The 17225-nt window shown below is 44.3% G+C and overlaps 1 protein-coding gene across 2 annotated transcripts in view; it reads right to left on the bottom strand.

Moving 5' to 3' along the window:
- The window catches only part of KIF1A (kinesin family member 1A), a 3950406-nt gene that overhangs the window by 195847 nt on the left and 3737334 nt on the right, over window positions 1–17225 (bottom strand). For both annotated transcript variants that reach the window (XM_069213666.1, XM_069213667.1), the window contains one exon: window positions 11981–12099. In XM_069213666.1, coding sequence (XP_069069767.1) covers window positions 11981–12099 — 119 coding nt within the window. The remainder of the gene's footprint in view (window positions 1–11980; window positions 12100–17225) is intronic.

Genomic DNA, 17225 nt, shown 5'->3' with positions numbered 1-17225 from the left:
GCGTGACTACATTTTGAAGTGCTTGTTAGGGAACCTATGTATACTACACAAAGACCACCATGATTGCCAACGAGAACCAGAGTAAGTGTAATAAGTCAAACAAATGTCCTGTGGGACATATTCACCAACATTTCTACTTCTTTGAAAGTGTGCATACTCAATTTGTAGCTTCACTTTTAAAGCAAAAGTAGAAGTATTGGTGAATGAGTTCCACAGGATATTTGTTTGACTTTTTACTTTAGCGACCTTTCGTAGTATTCACCATCATGTCGACCTTAGTTTCAACAGTACATATTTGCTCACAGTTTGAGGAATAGGCCTCACAAGGCATACTCAGACACCCCTAACTTGCACCCACAAACTGGAAGGAATTGGATTTAGCACAGTAAGGGCCAGATGAAGGAAAGCTTTAGCGACTCGCAAACGGCGAAAAACGCCGTTTGCGAGTCGCTAAAGCCCATCTGGTATGTAGAAATGCATTTTGCGAGTCGGAACCGACTCGCAAAATGCATTTCCGAGTCGCAAATAGGAAGGGGTGTTCCCTTCCTATTTGCGAGTCGCACTGGTATGCAATTCCATTTGCGACCGCGAAAGCGGTCGCAAATGGACTCGCAGTTACCATCCACTTGAAGTGGATGGTAACCCAGTCGCAAACGGGAAGGGGTCCCCATGGAACCCCTTCCCGTTTGTGTCTGGCCTAAAAAATAATTTTTCAGAGCAGGCAGTGGTCCAATGGACCACTACCTGCCCTGAAAAATACCGAAACAAAAGGTTTCGGTTTATTTTTCAAAGTGCAGCTCGTTTTCCTTTAAGGAAAACGGGTTGCACTTTGAAAAAAAAAACTGCTTTATTTAAAAGCAGTCACGGACATGGAGGTCTGCTGTTCCCAGCAGGCCTCCATGTCCGTGAGTGCCCTGAATCGCTATGGGGTCGCAAATTGCGACCCACCTCATTAATATTAATGAGGTGGGTCTTTGCGACCCCATAGCGACTCGCAGAAGGTGTCTGAGACACCTTTCTGCATCCCAAATTGCGACTTGCAATTTGCGAGTCGCAGGGACTCGCAAATTGCAAGTCGCAATTTGGGACTTTGCTACATCTGGCCCTAAGTGTGCTAATGGCGCATGAAAGACATGTTTTTCTTGAGCTTCAAGTAGCTAATGGTGGAAGGTATTAGTATAGGTTCACTTGGCAATTATACAGGATTAGTCAGCACGCTGATGAGGACAGAGACATAAACGGGTAAGAAAAGCATTGTGGGTGTGCTTTCTCAGGGATATTGCACAGATAGAAGGCAGATAGTAAAGATAATACAGGTGCACATCATCTACACCTGTGGATTCAAACACACTCGTGCCACGCTGGCACTGCAGGACAATGACACGTATGGGTCAGTGTTTGACCTTCTTGCCATTTTCATCCTCTTTAAGAACTTAGTAGATGTTCAATTTGCGGTATGATAAGTGCATTACAGTCACAGTACTGCACATAACGGTGACTACCCTTTGTGCCAAACACTCCCCGTCTTCAAAGTTTATGACGTTCTCTTTAAGAAACTTAGTGAAAATTCCCCAGCATATCTGCTTAGTTTCAGTGGTAGATATGCTCACTCAGTTCGATGGATGGGCCTCACAAGGACACCCCCAGCTTGCATCCACAAACTTGAAGTAGTTGGATTTAGCACAGTGAGCATGCTAAAGGCGCATAAAAAACATGTCTTCCTGAGCCTCAGGTGGCTGTCATAGGAGTCGTTAGTAAAGGTACGTTACGCATGCCTTCGGTAATGATCAGGAAGAAGGAGGCGGTTACCCGACAGGTGGTAAAATGTAGTCAAACGCATTGCGTCCTGTGGCGTATGAATGTGATGGGCCCTGTCTGTCAGTTGTAAGTTGATGTGAGTGCAGTGATTGGTTGGATTGGGCCTGTGGCCGGCGGTATGAAAGTGTTGTGTGTGAATGGCATGTGAGTGGACCATAAAGCAGGTAGTGCTGTGAAGTGGTTTCATGGCTCACCTTCAGAAGGCTTGGTTTCAATATTCAATTACTTTGATAAGTATTCATGCTTGAAACCATAATTTCTGGAGGTGCTAAAACCAACCATTGTGAGTGGTGGATTACTTTTAACATACAGGTACCATGGGAGTCCAAGGGTGCAGGGCGTGGCTCTCACCAGTTTTCCTTTGCACAGAATCCCTTTAAAAAATCACAAACTTTGCTTAAGAAGCACATTTTCCTTGCATTTCTGTGAGGAAAAGTCCTTGAATCTGCAGGCAGCCACAAATTTTCTCCCACCCAGCGTTCCTCTAAGTCTCCCGAGAAAACCGTTGCCTCACAAGTGTGGGTAGGCAAGTGATCGCAACAGTGAAGTACTCAAAACATATTGTGAAGATATCAAAATTACCTATCACAAAACAGCCTGGTTTTGTAAGACGATCACCTGTGTCTTTAGTCCTGGGCTTGGCGGCCAAGTATGGAAACCTACCAAACCCAGACATTTCTGAAAACTAGACACCTGGGGCAGTCAATATAGCTGTTGTGTGTGTGTATTCCACAATGTTTTCCTACCCATAATAAAGGTGAAACATTGATTAAAAGCTATTTTTCCTTGCTTTTCTGGCACTTAAACTACAGGAATGTGCAGGGATCCACAAAATCCCTACCACCCAGTGTTTCCACACTTGTCCTGATAAAAACACAACCCTAATGGTGTGCTTGTGCCTCAGGATGGATCGCTCCAGGGTCAACAGAAGCCATCATGCAAGGACTACCAATGACCCTTGCGTAATCTATTCCTGTCACAGGCACACTAGTGGGGTAGCGTTTTTACTGGGACAAGCTGGGGAACGCTAGGTAGTAAGATGTTTGTGGATCTATGCATATTCCTGTAGTTTACTTCACAGAAATGTAGGTGTCTATTTTTTCTAAATGTCTGGGTTTCGTAGGTTTCCCTAAATAGTTCCAGATCTGCGGACCAATTAGTACACTCGCCTCAGTTATCATTATCGCCACAGTAGGTTTTGGGCATTTACTGTCGCGGACAATTGGCCTACCCACACAAGTGAGGTACCATTTTTATCAAGAGACTAGGGGAAATGGTGGGTGGAAGGAAGTTTGTTGCTCCCCTCAGATTCCAGAACTTTGCAGCACCAAAATGTGAGGAAAGAGTGTTTTTTAACCCAATTTTGAGGTTTGCAAAGGATTCTGGGTGACAGAACCCAGTGAGAGCCCCACAAGTCACCTCATCCTGGATTTCCGTAGGTGTCTACTTTCCAAAAATGTACAGGTTTGGTAGGTTTCCCTATGTTTCTGCTGAGCTAGAGGTCAAAATCCACAGCTAGGCACTTTGCAAAAAACAAATCAGTCTTCAATGGAAAAATGTGATGTGTCCACGTTGCGTTTTGGGGCAGTTTATGTAGCGGGCACTAGGCCTAACCACAAATGCGAGGTATCATTTTTATTGGGAGACTTGGGGGAATGCTTGGTAGATGGAAGTTTGTGGCTCCCCTCAGATTCTAGAACTTTGCAGCAACGAAATGTGAGGAAAGTGTGTATTTAGCCCAGTTTTAAGGTTTGCAAAGGATTCTGGATGACAGAACTCAGTGAGAACCCCACAGGCCACCCTATCCTGGATTTCTCTAGGTGTCTACTTTCCAAAAATGTACAGGTTTGGTAGGTTTCCCTATGTGCCAGCTGAGCTAGAGGCCACAATCCACAGCTAGGCACTTTACAAAAAACACACCGGTTTTCATTGGAAAAATGTAATGTGTCCATGTCATGTTTTGGGCATTTCTTGTTGCGGACTCAAGGCCTATACATACAAGTGAAGTTCTATTTTTATCGGGGGACATAGCGGAATGCTGGGTGGAAGGAAGTTTGTGGCTCCCCTCAGACTCCAGAACGTTGCAGCACCACAATATCAGAAAATAGTGTTTTTTAGCCCAATTTTGAAGTTTGCAAAGGATTCCCATTGACAGAACCCAGTCAGAGCCACACAAATCAGACACTCCATCCTGGATTCCCCTAGGTGGCTTCTTTCCTAAAATGTACAGTTTGGTAGGTTTCCCTATTTGCTGGCTGAGCAAGAGGCCAAAATCAACAGCTAGGCACTTTGCAAAAAACACATCAATTTTCTTAGGAAAAATGTGATGTGTCCACGTTGTGTTTTGGGGCATTGCCTGTCGCAGGCACTAGGCCTACCCACACAAGTGAGGTACTATTTTTATTGGGAAACTTAGGAGAATACTGGGTGGAAGGAAGTTTATGGCTCCCCTCAGACTCCAGAACTTTGCGGCACCGCAATATCAGGAAAGAGTGTTTTTAGCACACTTTTGAGGTTTACAAGGGATTCTGGGTAACAGAACCCAGTGAGAGCCCCACAAGTCAGAATTTTGACTACTTTGCAGAAATGTTTAGCTGTCCGAGATCCACCATTGGTTTCATCCGCATTTCTGTCACTAACTGGAGGAAGGCTGAAAGCACAAAAATAGTAAAAATGGGGTATGTCCCAGCAAAATGCCAAAACTGTATTGAAAAATTTGGTTTTCTGATTCAAGTCTGCCTGTTCCTGAAAGTTGGGAAGATGGTGATTTTAGCACTGCAAACCCTTTGTTAATGCCATTTACAGGGAGAAAAACAGATGCTTTCTTCTGCAGCACTTTTTTCCCATTTTAAGAAAAAAAGAAAAGTCAGCTGTATTTTGGCTAATTTCTTGGTCTTCTCCAGGGGAACCCGCAAACTTTGGGTAACGTTAGACTCCCAAGAATGTTGGAAAAAAGGATGCAAATTTGTCATTAATAGCTTATATGGACAAAAAGTTATGGGTGCCTAAGCGCAAACTACCCCAAATAGCCAAAAAAGGGCTCAGCACTGGGGGGAATCCATCACCTAAGGGGTTAAAGTTCTTCTCCTCCCAGAGCAGAAGCAGTGGGCAGGCTTCCTCACAGCACTACATGCGTAGCCAGGTCATTGAACCCCCTCTATTCTTCAACGCGTTCAAGCATCGCTTATTCACTTTCCCAGGCTGGCCAGCAATTCTGGGCCCAGCTGTGCCGACACTGACTGGCTGGCCGGATGTACCACTCTGCCCTGCACCTCTGATTTCCCCCATTCCCTCGAAGCAGTGCCCCCTGGAGCTCAGAGTGCAAGACCTAGGTTTACCTTTTGATGTTTATCTTGCAATTCTGAGTTTGCTCACACTCTCTCCATGGTGCCTAGAAACTATTCATAAAACCAGTGGGCGCTATACCAAAACGCAAATGTAAAACAGATACCCACCCACAGGGACTTGCAGAGCCTGAAGCAGAATGTAAGTTAATCTGGCCAGTGAATACGACTGATTACACCCAAAGACTCTCTCCCTCCCCTCCACGCATTCAGATCTCCACCCTCCCCACCATCCCCATTCCTCAGGAGCAGCAGGGCTTTTTTCTCTGTCGAGACTGAGCAGGCCCTCCCCATCATCCTCAGAGCCTGAAATAACCCCGCTATATTTGAAAAGCCAGGGGGGCCTGAGAGGGGGCTTTGAAGGGAGCAGCTGCTCATCTCAAGGGTGCTTTCTCCTGTATAGGCCCTATCTGATGCCAAAGGGGACACCTTCCACTTTCAGAGCAGGATCGGGCTGCGCAGACGGAAGCAGGTGATCAGTACCAAGGTGACAGGTGTTCCAGGAAAAGCAGGTTCTGCTTGTGAGGCCAGCCCTTCAATGGCACTGCCCTTCACAGGCTGCCCGGAATGTGCTATGAGGCTGGACCTGTCGGTAATCATACTGCGTGGCACTGCCACTCACTGGCAGAGGGGGAAACACCCCACCACCTCACACGCCTTTTATGCCCCACTTCTGAAGCCTGCCCTTGGCGCACTATGGACTTAGACCTGAAAGCCGACACACCCCATGCACTGCCAGCCCCCGGCAGGGGAGACGTCAGTGAAGACCCTGTGTTCTTTCAGGATTCTCCTAGTCCTTGCTCACTGAAAACAAGCAGATGCACTCTGCCTGGTGCCTAGCTCTGTCTTTGTTCTTACCCTGTCAGTATGTCCTGCACACCAGAATGTCCACACATCTGGGGTGCCTAGCCTGTGCACCCTGCCCAGCCTCCAGAATGGGCAGTGTTGACACGCTAGCCTCCAGCCCCATCAACACTTCCTGCTCCTCCGAGACCTTTGCCTGTATGGGTTGCCCAGCTCTGTCTCAGACTGACTGGAGTTCCCGTTCTGCATATATGCACAGGAGAGGGGACTGGAACTTCACAAAGACCTCGAGCTCTAGCCAGCATGCCATGTTCTACAATAACTCATGCTACTGCTAGATGTCATGTGTGCAGCTACTGAAGAACTAAGAACGAGAAGTACTTCATGCGAGGGAAGACACAGTGAAGTTAAACTTCAGCAGGCCTAAACAAAACTTCACATAAAACTCACTCAACAATGTACTTATTCTCCCAAGGCCTGGTGACTGGACTGCAGAGGCAAAAAATATCACTGTAGAAGATCCTCAAAGGAAGCTGCTGGACTCCACCCTCAGACCGCAGCCCACCTATCATAAGAATTTCAACAGGAATTGCTGGGTCTCGGTGGAAGAGGCAGAGGCCACTGACACACCCACTGCTACATTGTCTAAGGCAGCCTGCCCTGCCCCCAGGCATTGAGATTAATTGAGGTCTTCCTACTCCTTCTTGGGCCATGTGAATAACGCCCAAAGTAGAAGTGTATTCTCCAATGTAAGGTACCCACTGCACCCACCAGTGCGTTGTCACTGCCCTCATTTATGCTTCAAGGTCAAAGAAATCTTCACCAGCCAACCCATGCACAGTGCCAACGGCCACCCTCCCCCACCCCTAAAAAAAAACAGATTCACACGTTTGTTCACCGAGAATCCAGCACAATTTATTGCTGGCTGCTCGCAGCTTCTTCTCGCCCAATTGTTTCTCCCCCAGGGTGGCAGGGCAACACCCACCTCACCCCTCAACACCATCCATTCCTACATTCAGATCTTGGGTATTTTTAGAAAATAGTGTATTTTTGACAACTACTGCAAGAGTGTACACTTTTCTTAGTAGATTATTTTGAATATTCTTCTATTTTTCACGAGAGTTTCACTATTTGAAAACATTGTTGTATAGAATGAACTCCCTCCATAGAGTAAACACTGTTTACCGTACTCAGTTCTCTACTGATATTAACTTGATGTCTTAATGTAGGTGTGGTGTGTGTCAGACGTTTGAAACAGATAAAAGCTGTCCATAGTAGGGCATTTGTTTTGGAATTGACATTCTATGTTTTGGCTTTCTCTAAACAGTTGTATACAGGTTGAACACCATACTCAATGAGGGTTTTCCATATAGCTATGGTTGATTGCTAATGTGAACTATAATACATATAAAGCCACAGAAGTTTATACAGCAATATGTGGGAAAACTAAGGGTGGATGATGTCATCAATTATTTCATTAGTGATGTCTTCAGTGATGTCATAGAACATGTCATGAGTGATCTCATATGTGGGGTCATACGTAGCACATGGTTTCTTCTTTTTTTTTTTTTTTAAAGTGATGGCTCTCACGAGACCTGGATGCACAATCCCCTGCGTGGACTCTGAGGGGGCTGTACTTCCTGTTTTGCTCTCTCAAACCACTAAAGAGATTGTACATTTAGAATTAAGTTATTTACAGTATTTTGCTATAATTTTGAACAAAGTAGAACATTGCACATGTTGTTTAAGGTACAAAAAGGAAGTGTGTACAGTACTATAGAAGATATAATGGAAGCATTTTTATGGTCTACTGAAACATCCGCAAGACACTCTTGTGAGAAGTCCGGGAGACGAATAACACGCTAAGGAAAGATTCTGATTGGCTCAAATGGATGTCTTTATTTAGAAGAAATAGATTCCATTATTTTTGGTTTATTTCAGTATTGGACTTTGGTGAGAGTAGACATATTTGGCTTGCACCCCTTTCCTGTTTGGCTTTGAAGAGAACAATGTCTTCATCTGATTCAGATGAACAGCCAGGGGCTTCTGCACCAGCTCAGCCACCCAATAAATCCTTGGTGTGTGGCAATATTTTGAAATGAGCCCAGGTGCCAAGAAGGTGTGTACAAAGTACGTCACCTGTAAACTTTTTTTTAAAGATTTTAGCCGGGGAAGCAGAATTAAACAATATAGCATGAGTACCACAGACATGTGGAGAAACCTGAGTTCAATGCACCCACAAAGGCTTGCACAGGCATCGTTGGCTCGTGCTGCAGAGATAGAGAACTCTAGAGGGGCTTCAACATCATTTGCTGCAGGAGATGCTGTGCCTGTCCAGGTTCTAAGTGCTTAGGAGGACAATAATCTTGCTTTTTGAATAAATAACTATTTTGCTGCCTTTTCAAGCAGATCATTGTTTCATAAGAGCCAAGCAGGTCTGCCCAGGGAAAACTTGTCTAAAAGCACAAGTTACCCCTAGGCAGTAGTTTGTTTTTCATTTGAACAGTTTTTTTTGTAAATTGTTCACCTTTTTATTTTTAAGAAGAAGCTGTTTCACACCTCAAGTGGTATGTTTTTGTTCTACCTTTTAAAAATAAATAAAAAATAGCGACAAATATTAAAAATGTTTGAAAACACAAAAGAAATTATAGTTGTTGAAAACTGTTTAAAAATAGCTCTTTATAGAGCTTCTCTATAGTTTCATGATCTATGCTGTTTGTAGTGTTTCCCTTTTTTCCTTCTTACAAACTCTTGCAAGACGTAAATGCTTGCTCTCGCCCCTATATTTCGCCAGCTCTCTCAAGAAATAATTAACCATCTACTCATCACAGTACTTACCACTTTCTCTCAAAAACAAGCACCACAATATCCATTTCTACTAATAGAATGTATTGTGAACTAATCTAGGCATTTTTACTACTCATGATCCCGCAAGAGTCCTGTGAGATCTTAAAAATTAGGTAAAAACTATTTACATTTATAATCTTCACAGTAGTTATCCGTGAGATACCACCTCTCTAAATCTAGGGGAGTAGCATGCCCGCCTGCTGCCCTCTTATATAGTTTTTTTACTTCATTTCCACAACACCTCCAATTTTTCACAGTAAACACTAATGGTGGCGATTTCATTTCTAACATTCCAACAGCCAGCCAATAAAAGCTTCCGCTCCTGCGAGACTCACTGGTGCCGCTCACTCCTGCAACAGCGTGAAGGGGTACAGGAAAGCATGCCTCTCGAGCAATCACATGCCTTTATTTTTAAATTCACACTCTCGCAGGACTCCTGCGGGACTCTCATGAGCCCAACCGTACAATTATTTTTGACCCTTAATTTCTCAAAAACTACTACACGAATTTACACGAAAGCCCAACCTGCACACTAAGATCTAGCTTCCTGACGAATCTGGTGTAATTTCGTTCAGCAGTTTGGGCCAGATGTAGCAAGAAAAACTTTTGCAACTTGCAAATTGCGTGTCATACCGACTCGCAAATTGCAACTCGCAAAAGTGCATGCAGAAATGTGTCTCAGACACCTTTTGCGACTCGCTATGGGGTCGCAAAGACCCACCTCATGAATATTTATGAGGTGGGTCGTAAATTGAGACCCCATAGCGAGTCCCTGTACTCACAGGGATGGTGGCCTGGTGGAGACAGCAGACTTCCATGTCTGTGACTGCTTTTTTTAATAAAGCAGTTTTTTTTTTTTAATTGCAGCCCGTTTTTCTTAAAGGAAAACGAGTTGCAATTCAAAAAAATAATGAAACCATTTGATTTCCTTTTTTCAGAGTAGGCAGTGGTCCATTGGACCACTGTCTGCTCTGAAAAAATATTTTCAGCGACATTCACAAAGGGGAAGGGGTCCCATGGGAACCCCTTCCCGTTTGCGAATGCGTTACCACCCACTTCAAGTGGGTGGTAACTGCGAGTTGGTTTGCGACCGCTTTCGCGGTCACAAAGCAACTCAGCATGGCGATGCGGTCGCAAATAGGAAGGGAACACCCCTTCCTATTTGCGAGTCGGAATCACATTAATGTGACTCTGCATCGCGATTTTACGTTTTGGGACCTCCCCTTTTTTTTCAGCTCCTGCTTGATAGATCACCTTGAAGCTTTCAGGAAGAAGCTAAGTTGGACGAACTTGTTTTTTTGGAAAGTTTTGAGAAGATTAATCAAACGGGGTCAAAGTTATTAGCAAACCAAAAAAAAGCCCCCATCTATTGAAAAGCAGATCTAACTTTAACTACCTACTGGTGACTGTCAGTAGGTAAAATATATATATCTTTCAAGCAAATTCATCAAACAGTCTTGCAGTTATAAAGAAAATAAAAAATCCCTTTTCAATAGAAACACTAAGACTATCATAACGAAAAAGGCATCATGGCGCCTGCGTTATGCATATATTACATGTCTGTGTGCTTACTGAGCACAAAATGTATTGGCAAAACAATCCATATTTCAAAGGGTACTATGAAATATGCAAATTTTGCTTGTGAAATATGGAGTTCATTGTCATAATGACAGCCTCCTAACCACTGTGAAGACCTTAGCCATTACAGGGCTACTAAGATTATGTAGCATGGAGTGTGAAAAAATGACAAAGAGTATTCAAAATTACTTGTGCAATACATGAACATTTTGTGACACATTCTCTGGCCGAATTACTTTTATCAATTTGAGCCACAAATAACATTGTATATGAAATCTGCGTATTAATTGGCAAATTAAGTTGCAATTTTAGTAAATCCATAATTATGTAATAAATATTTCAGTCACAGAATCTCAAAAAATCCACTGCCAAATACCATTGTCCATTATGTCGGCAATAATTTATTTATGAACAGCAAACAAGATCTAACTATTCTAATTCCAACCAGTGCACATTGTTAGGTGCATTTTAAAAAACAGATTTTTAAGCTTAAGCATTCCAAAATAAACATATAATATAAAAAAATAACTAACTGGTAATATATATATCAATACTTGATCATATTATGTGGTTATTCATTATGTATCTTCTCTCTCTCTTTTGCTCTCTCTCTCTTACACATCGGAGACAGCGGCTCTATTATCATGGTTAGGACAAAGTTTCCTCTGAAGAGCAATTTTTAAACTTTGCTAATAAAGTTGGTGCCAATTGATGAATCTGCACTTCTAAAACGAAAGATCATCCGATTTGGATTCAGCATAGCAAATTTTACGGAAATTCATAGGGGGAGGGTGGATAACCGGGTCAAAAAAGTGTTGTTTCCCATTTGAACTCTCATAAGAATCTTTGTTCCCCACTACAGAAAAAAACATAATTACACCAATCCTGGCATAAACTAGAAATGTATTCAAGAAAGTGTTTATGAATGGCAGTTGCAAAAACAGTCACAAAAAAATCAATAAAATCGTTAAAAAAAAATAAAACCACCCAAAAGAATAAAAGAAACCCACAAACATAAAAAGTTTATTTTGAGAATGGCCTAGATAACACAATTAACGGGCTTGTCTCTACTAACTGTTATTTCTTAAGGCAGTTCTTGATATTTCTTGTGTTTTCCTGTGATTGTTGAAAAGGAAGAAAGACAACCGCAAAAAAGGAACCACGATTATATAGGGTTAGCACAGTGCTATATATATGCTTGACATCAAAATGTTTTGGTTTGGAAGCGAAGTGATAGGCAATGCACACAACTCAGTTCATAATAACATTCTGCACAAACATAGAGATGAGGACATTGAGAGGGAAAGAGGCATGTGTCCAGGAGAGATGTAGAGTAAAAACGGGAATAAGATAGACAGGACACATGCCGCCTTTTTGTGGGAGCAAGGAACAAATGTGCCTTATAAAGAAAAAAATCAAAGATCAAAGAGAGAAGGAGAGAAGCAGAGGAAAGGGAGGCCAGTAATAAGCAAAGATCAGCGGAGAATATCGCCCTTCTAAGAAAAGATATGTAGAAGAGTTAAAAATGCGAAGCAAGTATGGAGTACGCAGAAATGAGTGAAGATGGACAGGTTGGGGATTTTCCTCACCGGATGGACCCCGCCAGCAAAGGGTTGAAGGCATACAGCCAATCATGCATGTCCTTGTCACTGTTTGCCCGCAGCAGAATACCCCGATGTTCTGTACACACAGCAAATGTGTTTGGTGTCTGAAACGGAAAATTACAATGTTATTGCATAAGCCGGAGGGAAAGGGTAAAGTCTAATATGTCAGTGCTGCTTGCGTTTGAGTGCAGATTTGTTACTCATTTGTGTTTATTTCCCGCGAATCACCATACAACGTGTACAAGCAACTGTATATTTTACATTCATGTCTATTTTTAAAATGTTTAACAAAAAATAACTTCTGAGTTTTTTTGTGCAGAGCACGAACAAATGAGCACATTCCATATTACTAAGAACAGCTATTTGTAGATAAATGCGAATATCAACGCTCCTAGGTAGTAATGGAAAAGTATTCAAATGCATATGGCGACTTCTGGCGCCACCCAGAGAGATTATGGATAAACTCTATGTTTATTCACAGGGCTGTTAGGAATGAATCAGTGGTAATAATGATTATAACCCTCTCATAGGAACCTCCTCATCCCAGTCCTTACATTAGCGAGGCGATTCCACCTCCCGACAGGCCCATCACTACCACTCATTCGTGGGCTTGCTCTTCAAAAATCCTTTGATGACATTGGTAAATGGTTTACCTTTGTCCCGCCTTGGGGAGGTTTTGTTAACGCCTTGGCCTTTGCACTTGTTACATGGCTAATTGCACTTTTGCCAATAAGTTTGACTGCAAGCGAACTTCTTTTTCCTTTTATATGTCTCTTCACGCTGATGCTCATGGCAGCCGTGACTTTATGTGAAACTGTTTTACTTTAAATTTTCAATTTATGCGGCAAGAAAAGTTAGATTGAGAGTTTACAACGCTAATAGCTCTAACTCGGGCAAATGCAAGACCCATTGCATTGCAAATGCTTGTTAATGTTTATTATATAAATCCATTCCCACCCTCCGCCCTGCCTGTTTTTTCTATTTTTTTTCCTGTCCCTTGACGGGCTGTATGGATGTGACGTGCATTGGGAGTCTGTTTTCACAAGATTTTCAAATGTAAGTGACTCTTTTTTGGCCATTTCGTTTTATGGTTCACTTGTTTATTTGTGTCATGTTGCCGTTTTATATGGAGTGAGCTGGCTTTACCGTTGCTTTCGGTAAGTCCCATCCTTGCTCTCCTCATGACCACGCTCCCTGCACATGTGTTTGGTTGGGGTGGGGAGCAATCTAGGCGGTTGCGGGCTGGAAGTTCAGGTGCTGAGGTGATTCTGGCAGCACCTGGCTCAAGCGGCTGTGTCTTTTTTGTATGTGACTGCAGGTGAGGCAGCAAGGCTGCCTTTTAGCTTCCAAAGTCTTGTGGGGCTTGCGACTTGCTTGCTTGGGGGCAGTAATAAGGATGTCCTATATATTCACATCCTGCTTGACTCTTGCAATTATGACAGATGAAGGGTCGGTGCCTTTGTCTGGCAAGTCTAGTTCCAAAAGGAAACATGTTCAGGAGCTGCAGGATGATGACCTGTTGCAGATCTCCAGGGCAGACTTAAAGGACTAGGTAAATTCTGTAGTTCAAGCTGCACTCAGTGAGCCTTCTGCAAAGAAACTAAAAGGGGATGAGGATGAGGAACTGGACAATTCCCCAAAAGGAAAATATGTTCAGGATAAAGTGTTTTTCTGACATGCTGGCCCATATTCGTGAGGTCCTGGGATCTGAACCTAAATCTTTGGTGGATGATGGCTTCTATTTCCAGTATAGTGCCTTAAAGGTGGTGATTCGCTCTTCATATTATTAAGGAAATTCTGGCAAAGGAATGGCATGATATCGAAAAAAGAGGCGAGTCCTCGTTTTGTGGGCAAGAGGTATCACTTGGCACAGTTTGCTGAACAATTTTCACAAGTTTCTAAAGTCAATTCTATTTTGTCCTTGATGGCGTCTTCCACTTCCCTGTCTTCTGAGGAAGCTTCCCTTTCTGATCCTGTTGTAAGGAAGGTGGAGGCTGCCTTGAAGTGGACATGCGATGCGCTTCACTTTGGGACCAAGGTGAGTACTTATTCCATATATGCCTCACAAATCCTTATTGAGGATTTTGAGAAGTTATTTGACTGTCTTTAACATCAAAGGGATCCCACTCCTATCTTGGGGCAGATGGAGGTGTTGAAACAATTTTTGTCTGATGTCACATCTTATATCCTGTGGGCTTTCTCCTCAACAGCCTGGGCGACGGTGGCTGTTAGATGTGGACAAAACCATGGTGTCTAGAAGCAGCACAGAAGGCCTTAATTCATAAGCTGCCTTTTGAAGGTCTTAAACGTTTTGGTAACGACATAACACAATGGCATAGCGTCCTACAGAAGAGAAAAAGCTGCTGAAGTTGTTCCAGTCTGCAGAATAAGAAATCTTTCTTCCATAAGCAAAACTTTCTTGACGATCTCTCCTCTTGTCAACCCTTTTGTGGATGGGACGGGAGACAAGGTGCTGCATTCACCAACAAACCCCAGAATCAGCAGACCAAAAGTACTGGTCAGAAGTGACAATGCCGGGTGGGAGCCCGGCTCTGTTTGTTCCTGGATCAATGATCCAGCTTGATTTCCGACTAGTGGGTTCTGTCGGTCATCAGTTGGGGTATCGGATTCCGTTCCAGAGTTTTCCTCCTCCGACTCATTTTCGGATTACCCCATTGTCAGGAGACACCATGAAGAGGACTGCTATGTTGTCTGAAGTGGAAAAGTTGCTCGGAAAGAGTACTATTGTCAAGGTGCCAGTGGCGGAAAGGAGCCTGGGCTCTACTCATCTCTTTTCTTGGTCCCAATTCCAGATGGGTCTTACTGCCCAATTCTGAATCTCAGGGCTCTGAACAGAATGGTGAAGCTGGATCATTTTCAGATGACCACATGCCAGTCCATCATTCCACTCATCCAACATGACTTCCCTGGATTTGGAAGATGCCTATTTTCACATGCCTGTCCATCCAGAAAGCCAATGGTTCCTGCGGTTTGCTGTGGACAGGCTTTATTATTAGTTTCAAGTGTTGCCTTTCGGACTCTCCACCGTTCCCCAGATTTTTACCAAGGTATTGGCTCCAGCCGTGAGGGTTTTGCAGCTTCAGGGTTTCTCTGTGTTTCCCTATATTGATGATTGTTTGATTTCTGCTTCCTCTCTTCCTAAACTCAACTGGTAATGGAAGCAACCGTGTTCCAATGCCTGGTCTTCAAGTTGAGTCTAGCAAAGTCTCAGCTGGACCCTGCTCAGAGACTGCAGTTTATCTGCGGTCTTTTTGACACTCAGATAGGGCCAGTGTTCCTCCCACATGCTCACATTGCTACCATGCAGCCCCTTCTGTTGGATCTCCTGGCTCCGCAGTCGGCTCTGGCTCGGACTTGGTTGAGGGTCCAGGGGTTGATGGCTGCGGTTCCCTGGGCTCCCCTGCACCTCAAGTTTCTGGTGAATCATCAGTTGTCTCACTGGGACCCCTCCCATGCAAATTACGAGTCTCTGGTTCTTCTCACTCCTGCTCTGGCCCAGAAATTGGGTTGGTGGTGCTACTCTCTCAACCTGTAGAAGGGGATCAGTTTCCAGCTTCCTCCTCTCTTGCTCACGACTGATGCCAATCATTTGGATTTGGGGGGGCCACGTTGGGGTTCTTGGAAGCCAAGGGTCAGTGGGCTCAGGTGGACAGCGCACGTTCCTCAAATTGGCAGGAGTTGGCGGCCATTTAGCAGGGGTTTGCAGCCAGTTTCAACTGCAGAGGGCGAATCTATTGGTTTGCACCGACAACCAGTTGACTCGCTGTTACTTGAATCGACAAGGGGGGAACGAGGTGCACGTTTCTGAATCATCTGGCCTCCCTGATGTTTTCCTGGGCAGAATCACACCTCAGGGCTTTGAGGGCTGTTTACATTCAGGGTCACCTGAACTTTCATGTTCAGGGAAATTTGTCTCTGGTTTGGGGAGCCTTTGGTGGACCTTTTTGCATCTCTGCACAATGCCCTCCTTCCTCGGTTTTGTTCCAAAGTAGTTTGCCCTCTGGCGTGGGTTTTGGACGCCCTGACGATTCCCCTGGAACTCGTGCCTCGGATTCCACTCCTCTCGAGGGTGCAGCAGAGGATTCAGGTGGAGAAGGTATCTGTTCTCCTGATTGCTCTTTTTTGGCCTTGCCGCCTTTGGTTCCCTCTGTTGATGAGGTTGTCCTGGGGCAGATTTGTCTGCCTTCCAGTGATCTCGTGCCCGCTTCAGTTTCCCCTCCTGCCCCTTACCACGTCTCCGTCAATTGAAATTGACGGTCTGGCTCTTGAACACTTGACGTTGGAGTCATAGGGAGATTGTTCTCTGTTGGAAATAGATATTCAGCATTCCAGGAGGGCATCCAACCTTAAGTGTTACAGTAAGCATTGGGGCTCTTTTGTCAGGTGGTGTGCCTCTGCTGGGGTGGATCCTGTGGGTGGGGACCCGACAATAATTCTTGAGTTTCTTAGGGATTTTTTTTTGAAGAATCTTTCCCCTTCTTCGTTGGCTACTAGTGGGCTGCTGTCCATGCATGTAGGGATTTGGGTTCTGGATGGTGGTGCTCCTTTGGTGGTCCGACTGCAAAGGAGTTTTCGGCTCCGTCATCCAGTCACTCCGGTGATTGTGCCTTCTTGGGATCTGCCGACCGTCCTGCAGGGTCTCCAACTGTCCCCTTTTGAGCCTTTGTTGGAGGCCAACTTGCTGCGTTTGTCTGCTAAGTTGGCCATCACCTCGTCTCTGAGATTGGGGGAATTGGGGGCCTTGCTTATCTCTTTTCCCTACTTGCAGTTCCTGCCCCACATGGTGGTGTTGCGGATGGATTCTGCTGATTTTCCTGGGGATAAGGGTACTCTGGTTCCTTCCATACTGGATGTTAGGAGGGCCCTTCAGGTTTATCTACAACATACCTAGGGTTTTCATCTTTCCCCTACTCTGTTTGTGTCCTGCGGGGCTGAGGGCAAGAAAGTGTCTACATCCACCATTAGTAGGTGGGTGTGCTTGGCAGTTTGCCAGTCCTATAGGTCTGTGGGGCTGGATCCTCCTACACAGGTTCTGGGATGCTCTACTCGATCTGTGTAAGCTTCCTGGGCTGAGGCAGCAGGTGTCTCTATCCTGGAGATTTTTAGGGCGGCTACCTGACAGTCGCATCATACTTTTATCAAGTATTATTGCTTAGATATGTTGCAAGCTTCTGTGAACAATTTTGCTGTGGGCGTTATGAACGCAACT

Source organism: Pleurodeles waltl, chromosome 11, assembly GCF_031143425.1.
Source record: "Pleurodeles waltl isolate 20211129_DDA chromosome 11, aPleWal1.hap1.20221129, whole genome shotgun sequence".
In the NCBI taxonomy this organism is placed as follows: domain Eukaryota; kingdom Metazoa; phylum Chordata; class Amphibia; order Caudata; family Salamandridae; genus Pleurodeles; species Pleurodeles waltl.
Note: the sequence above shows the minus strand (reverse complement) of the source record. Positions and strands in the feature narration are given on the sequence as shown.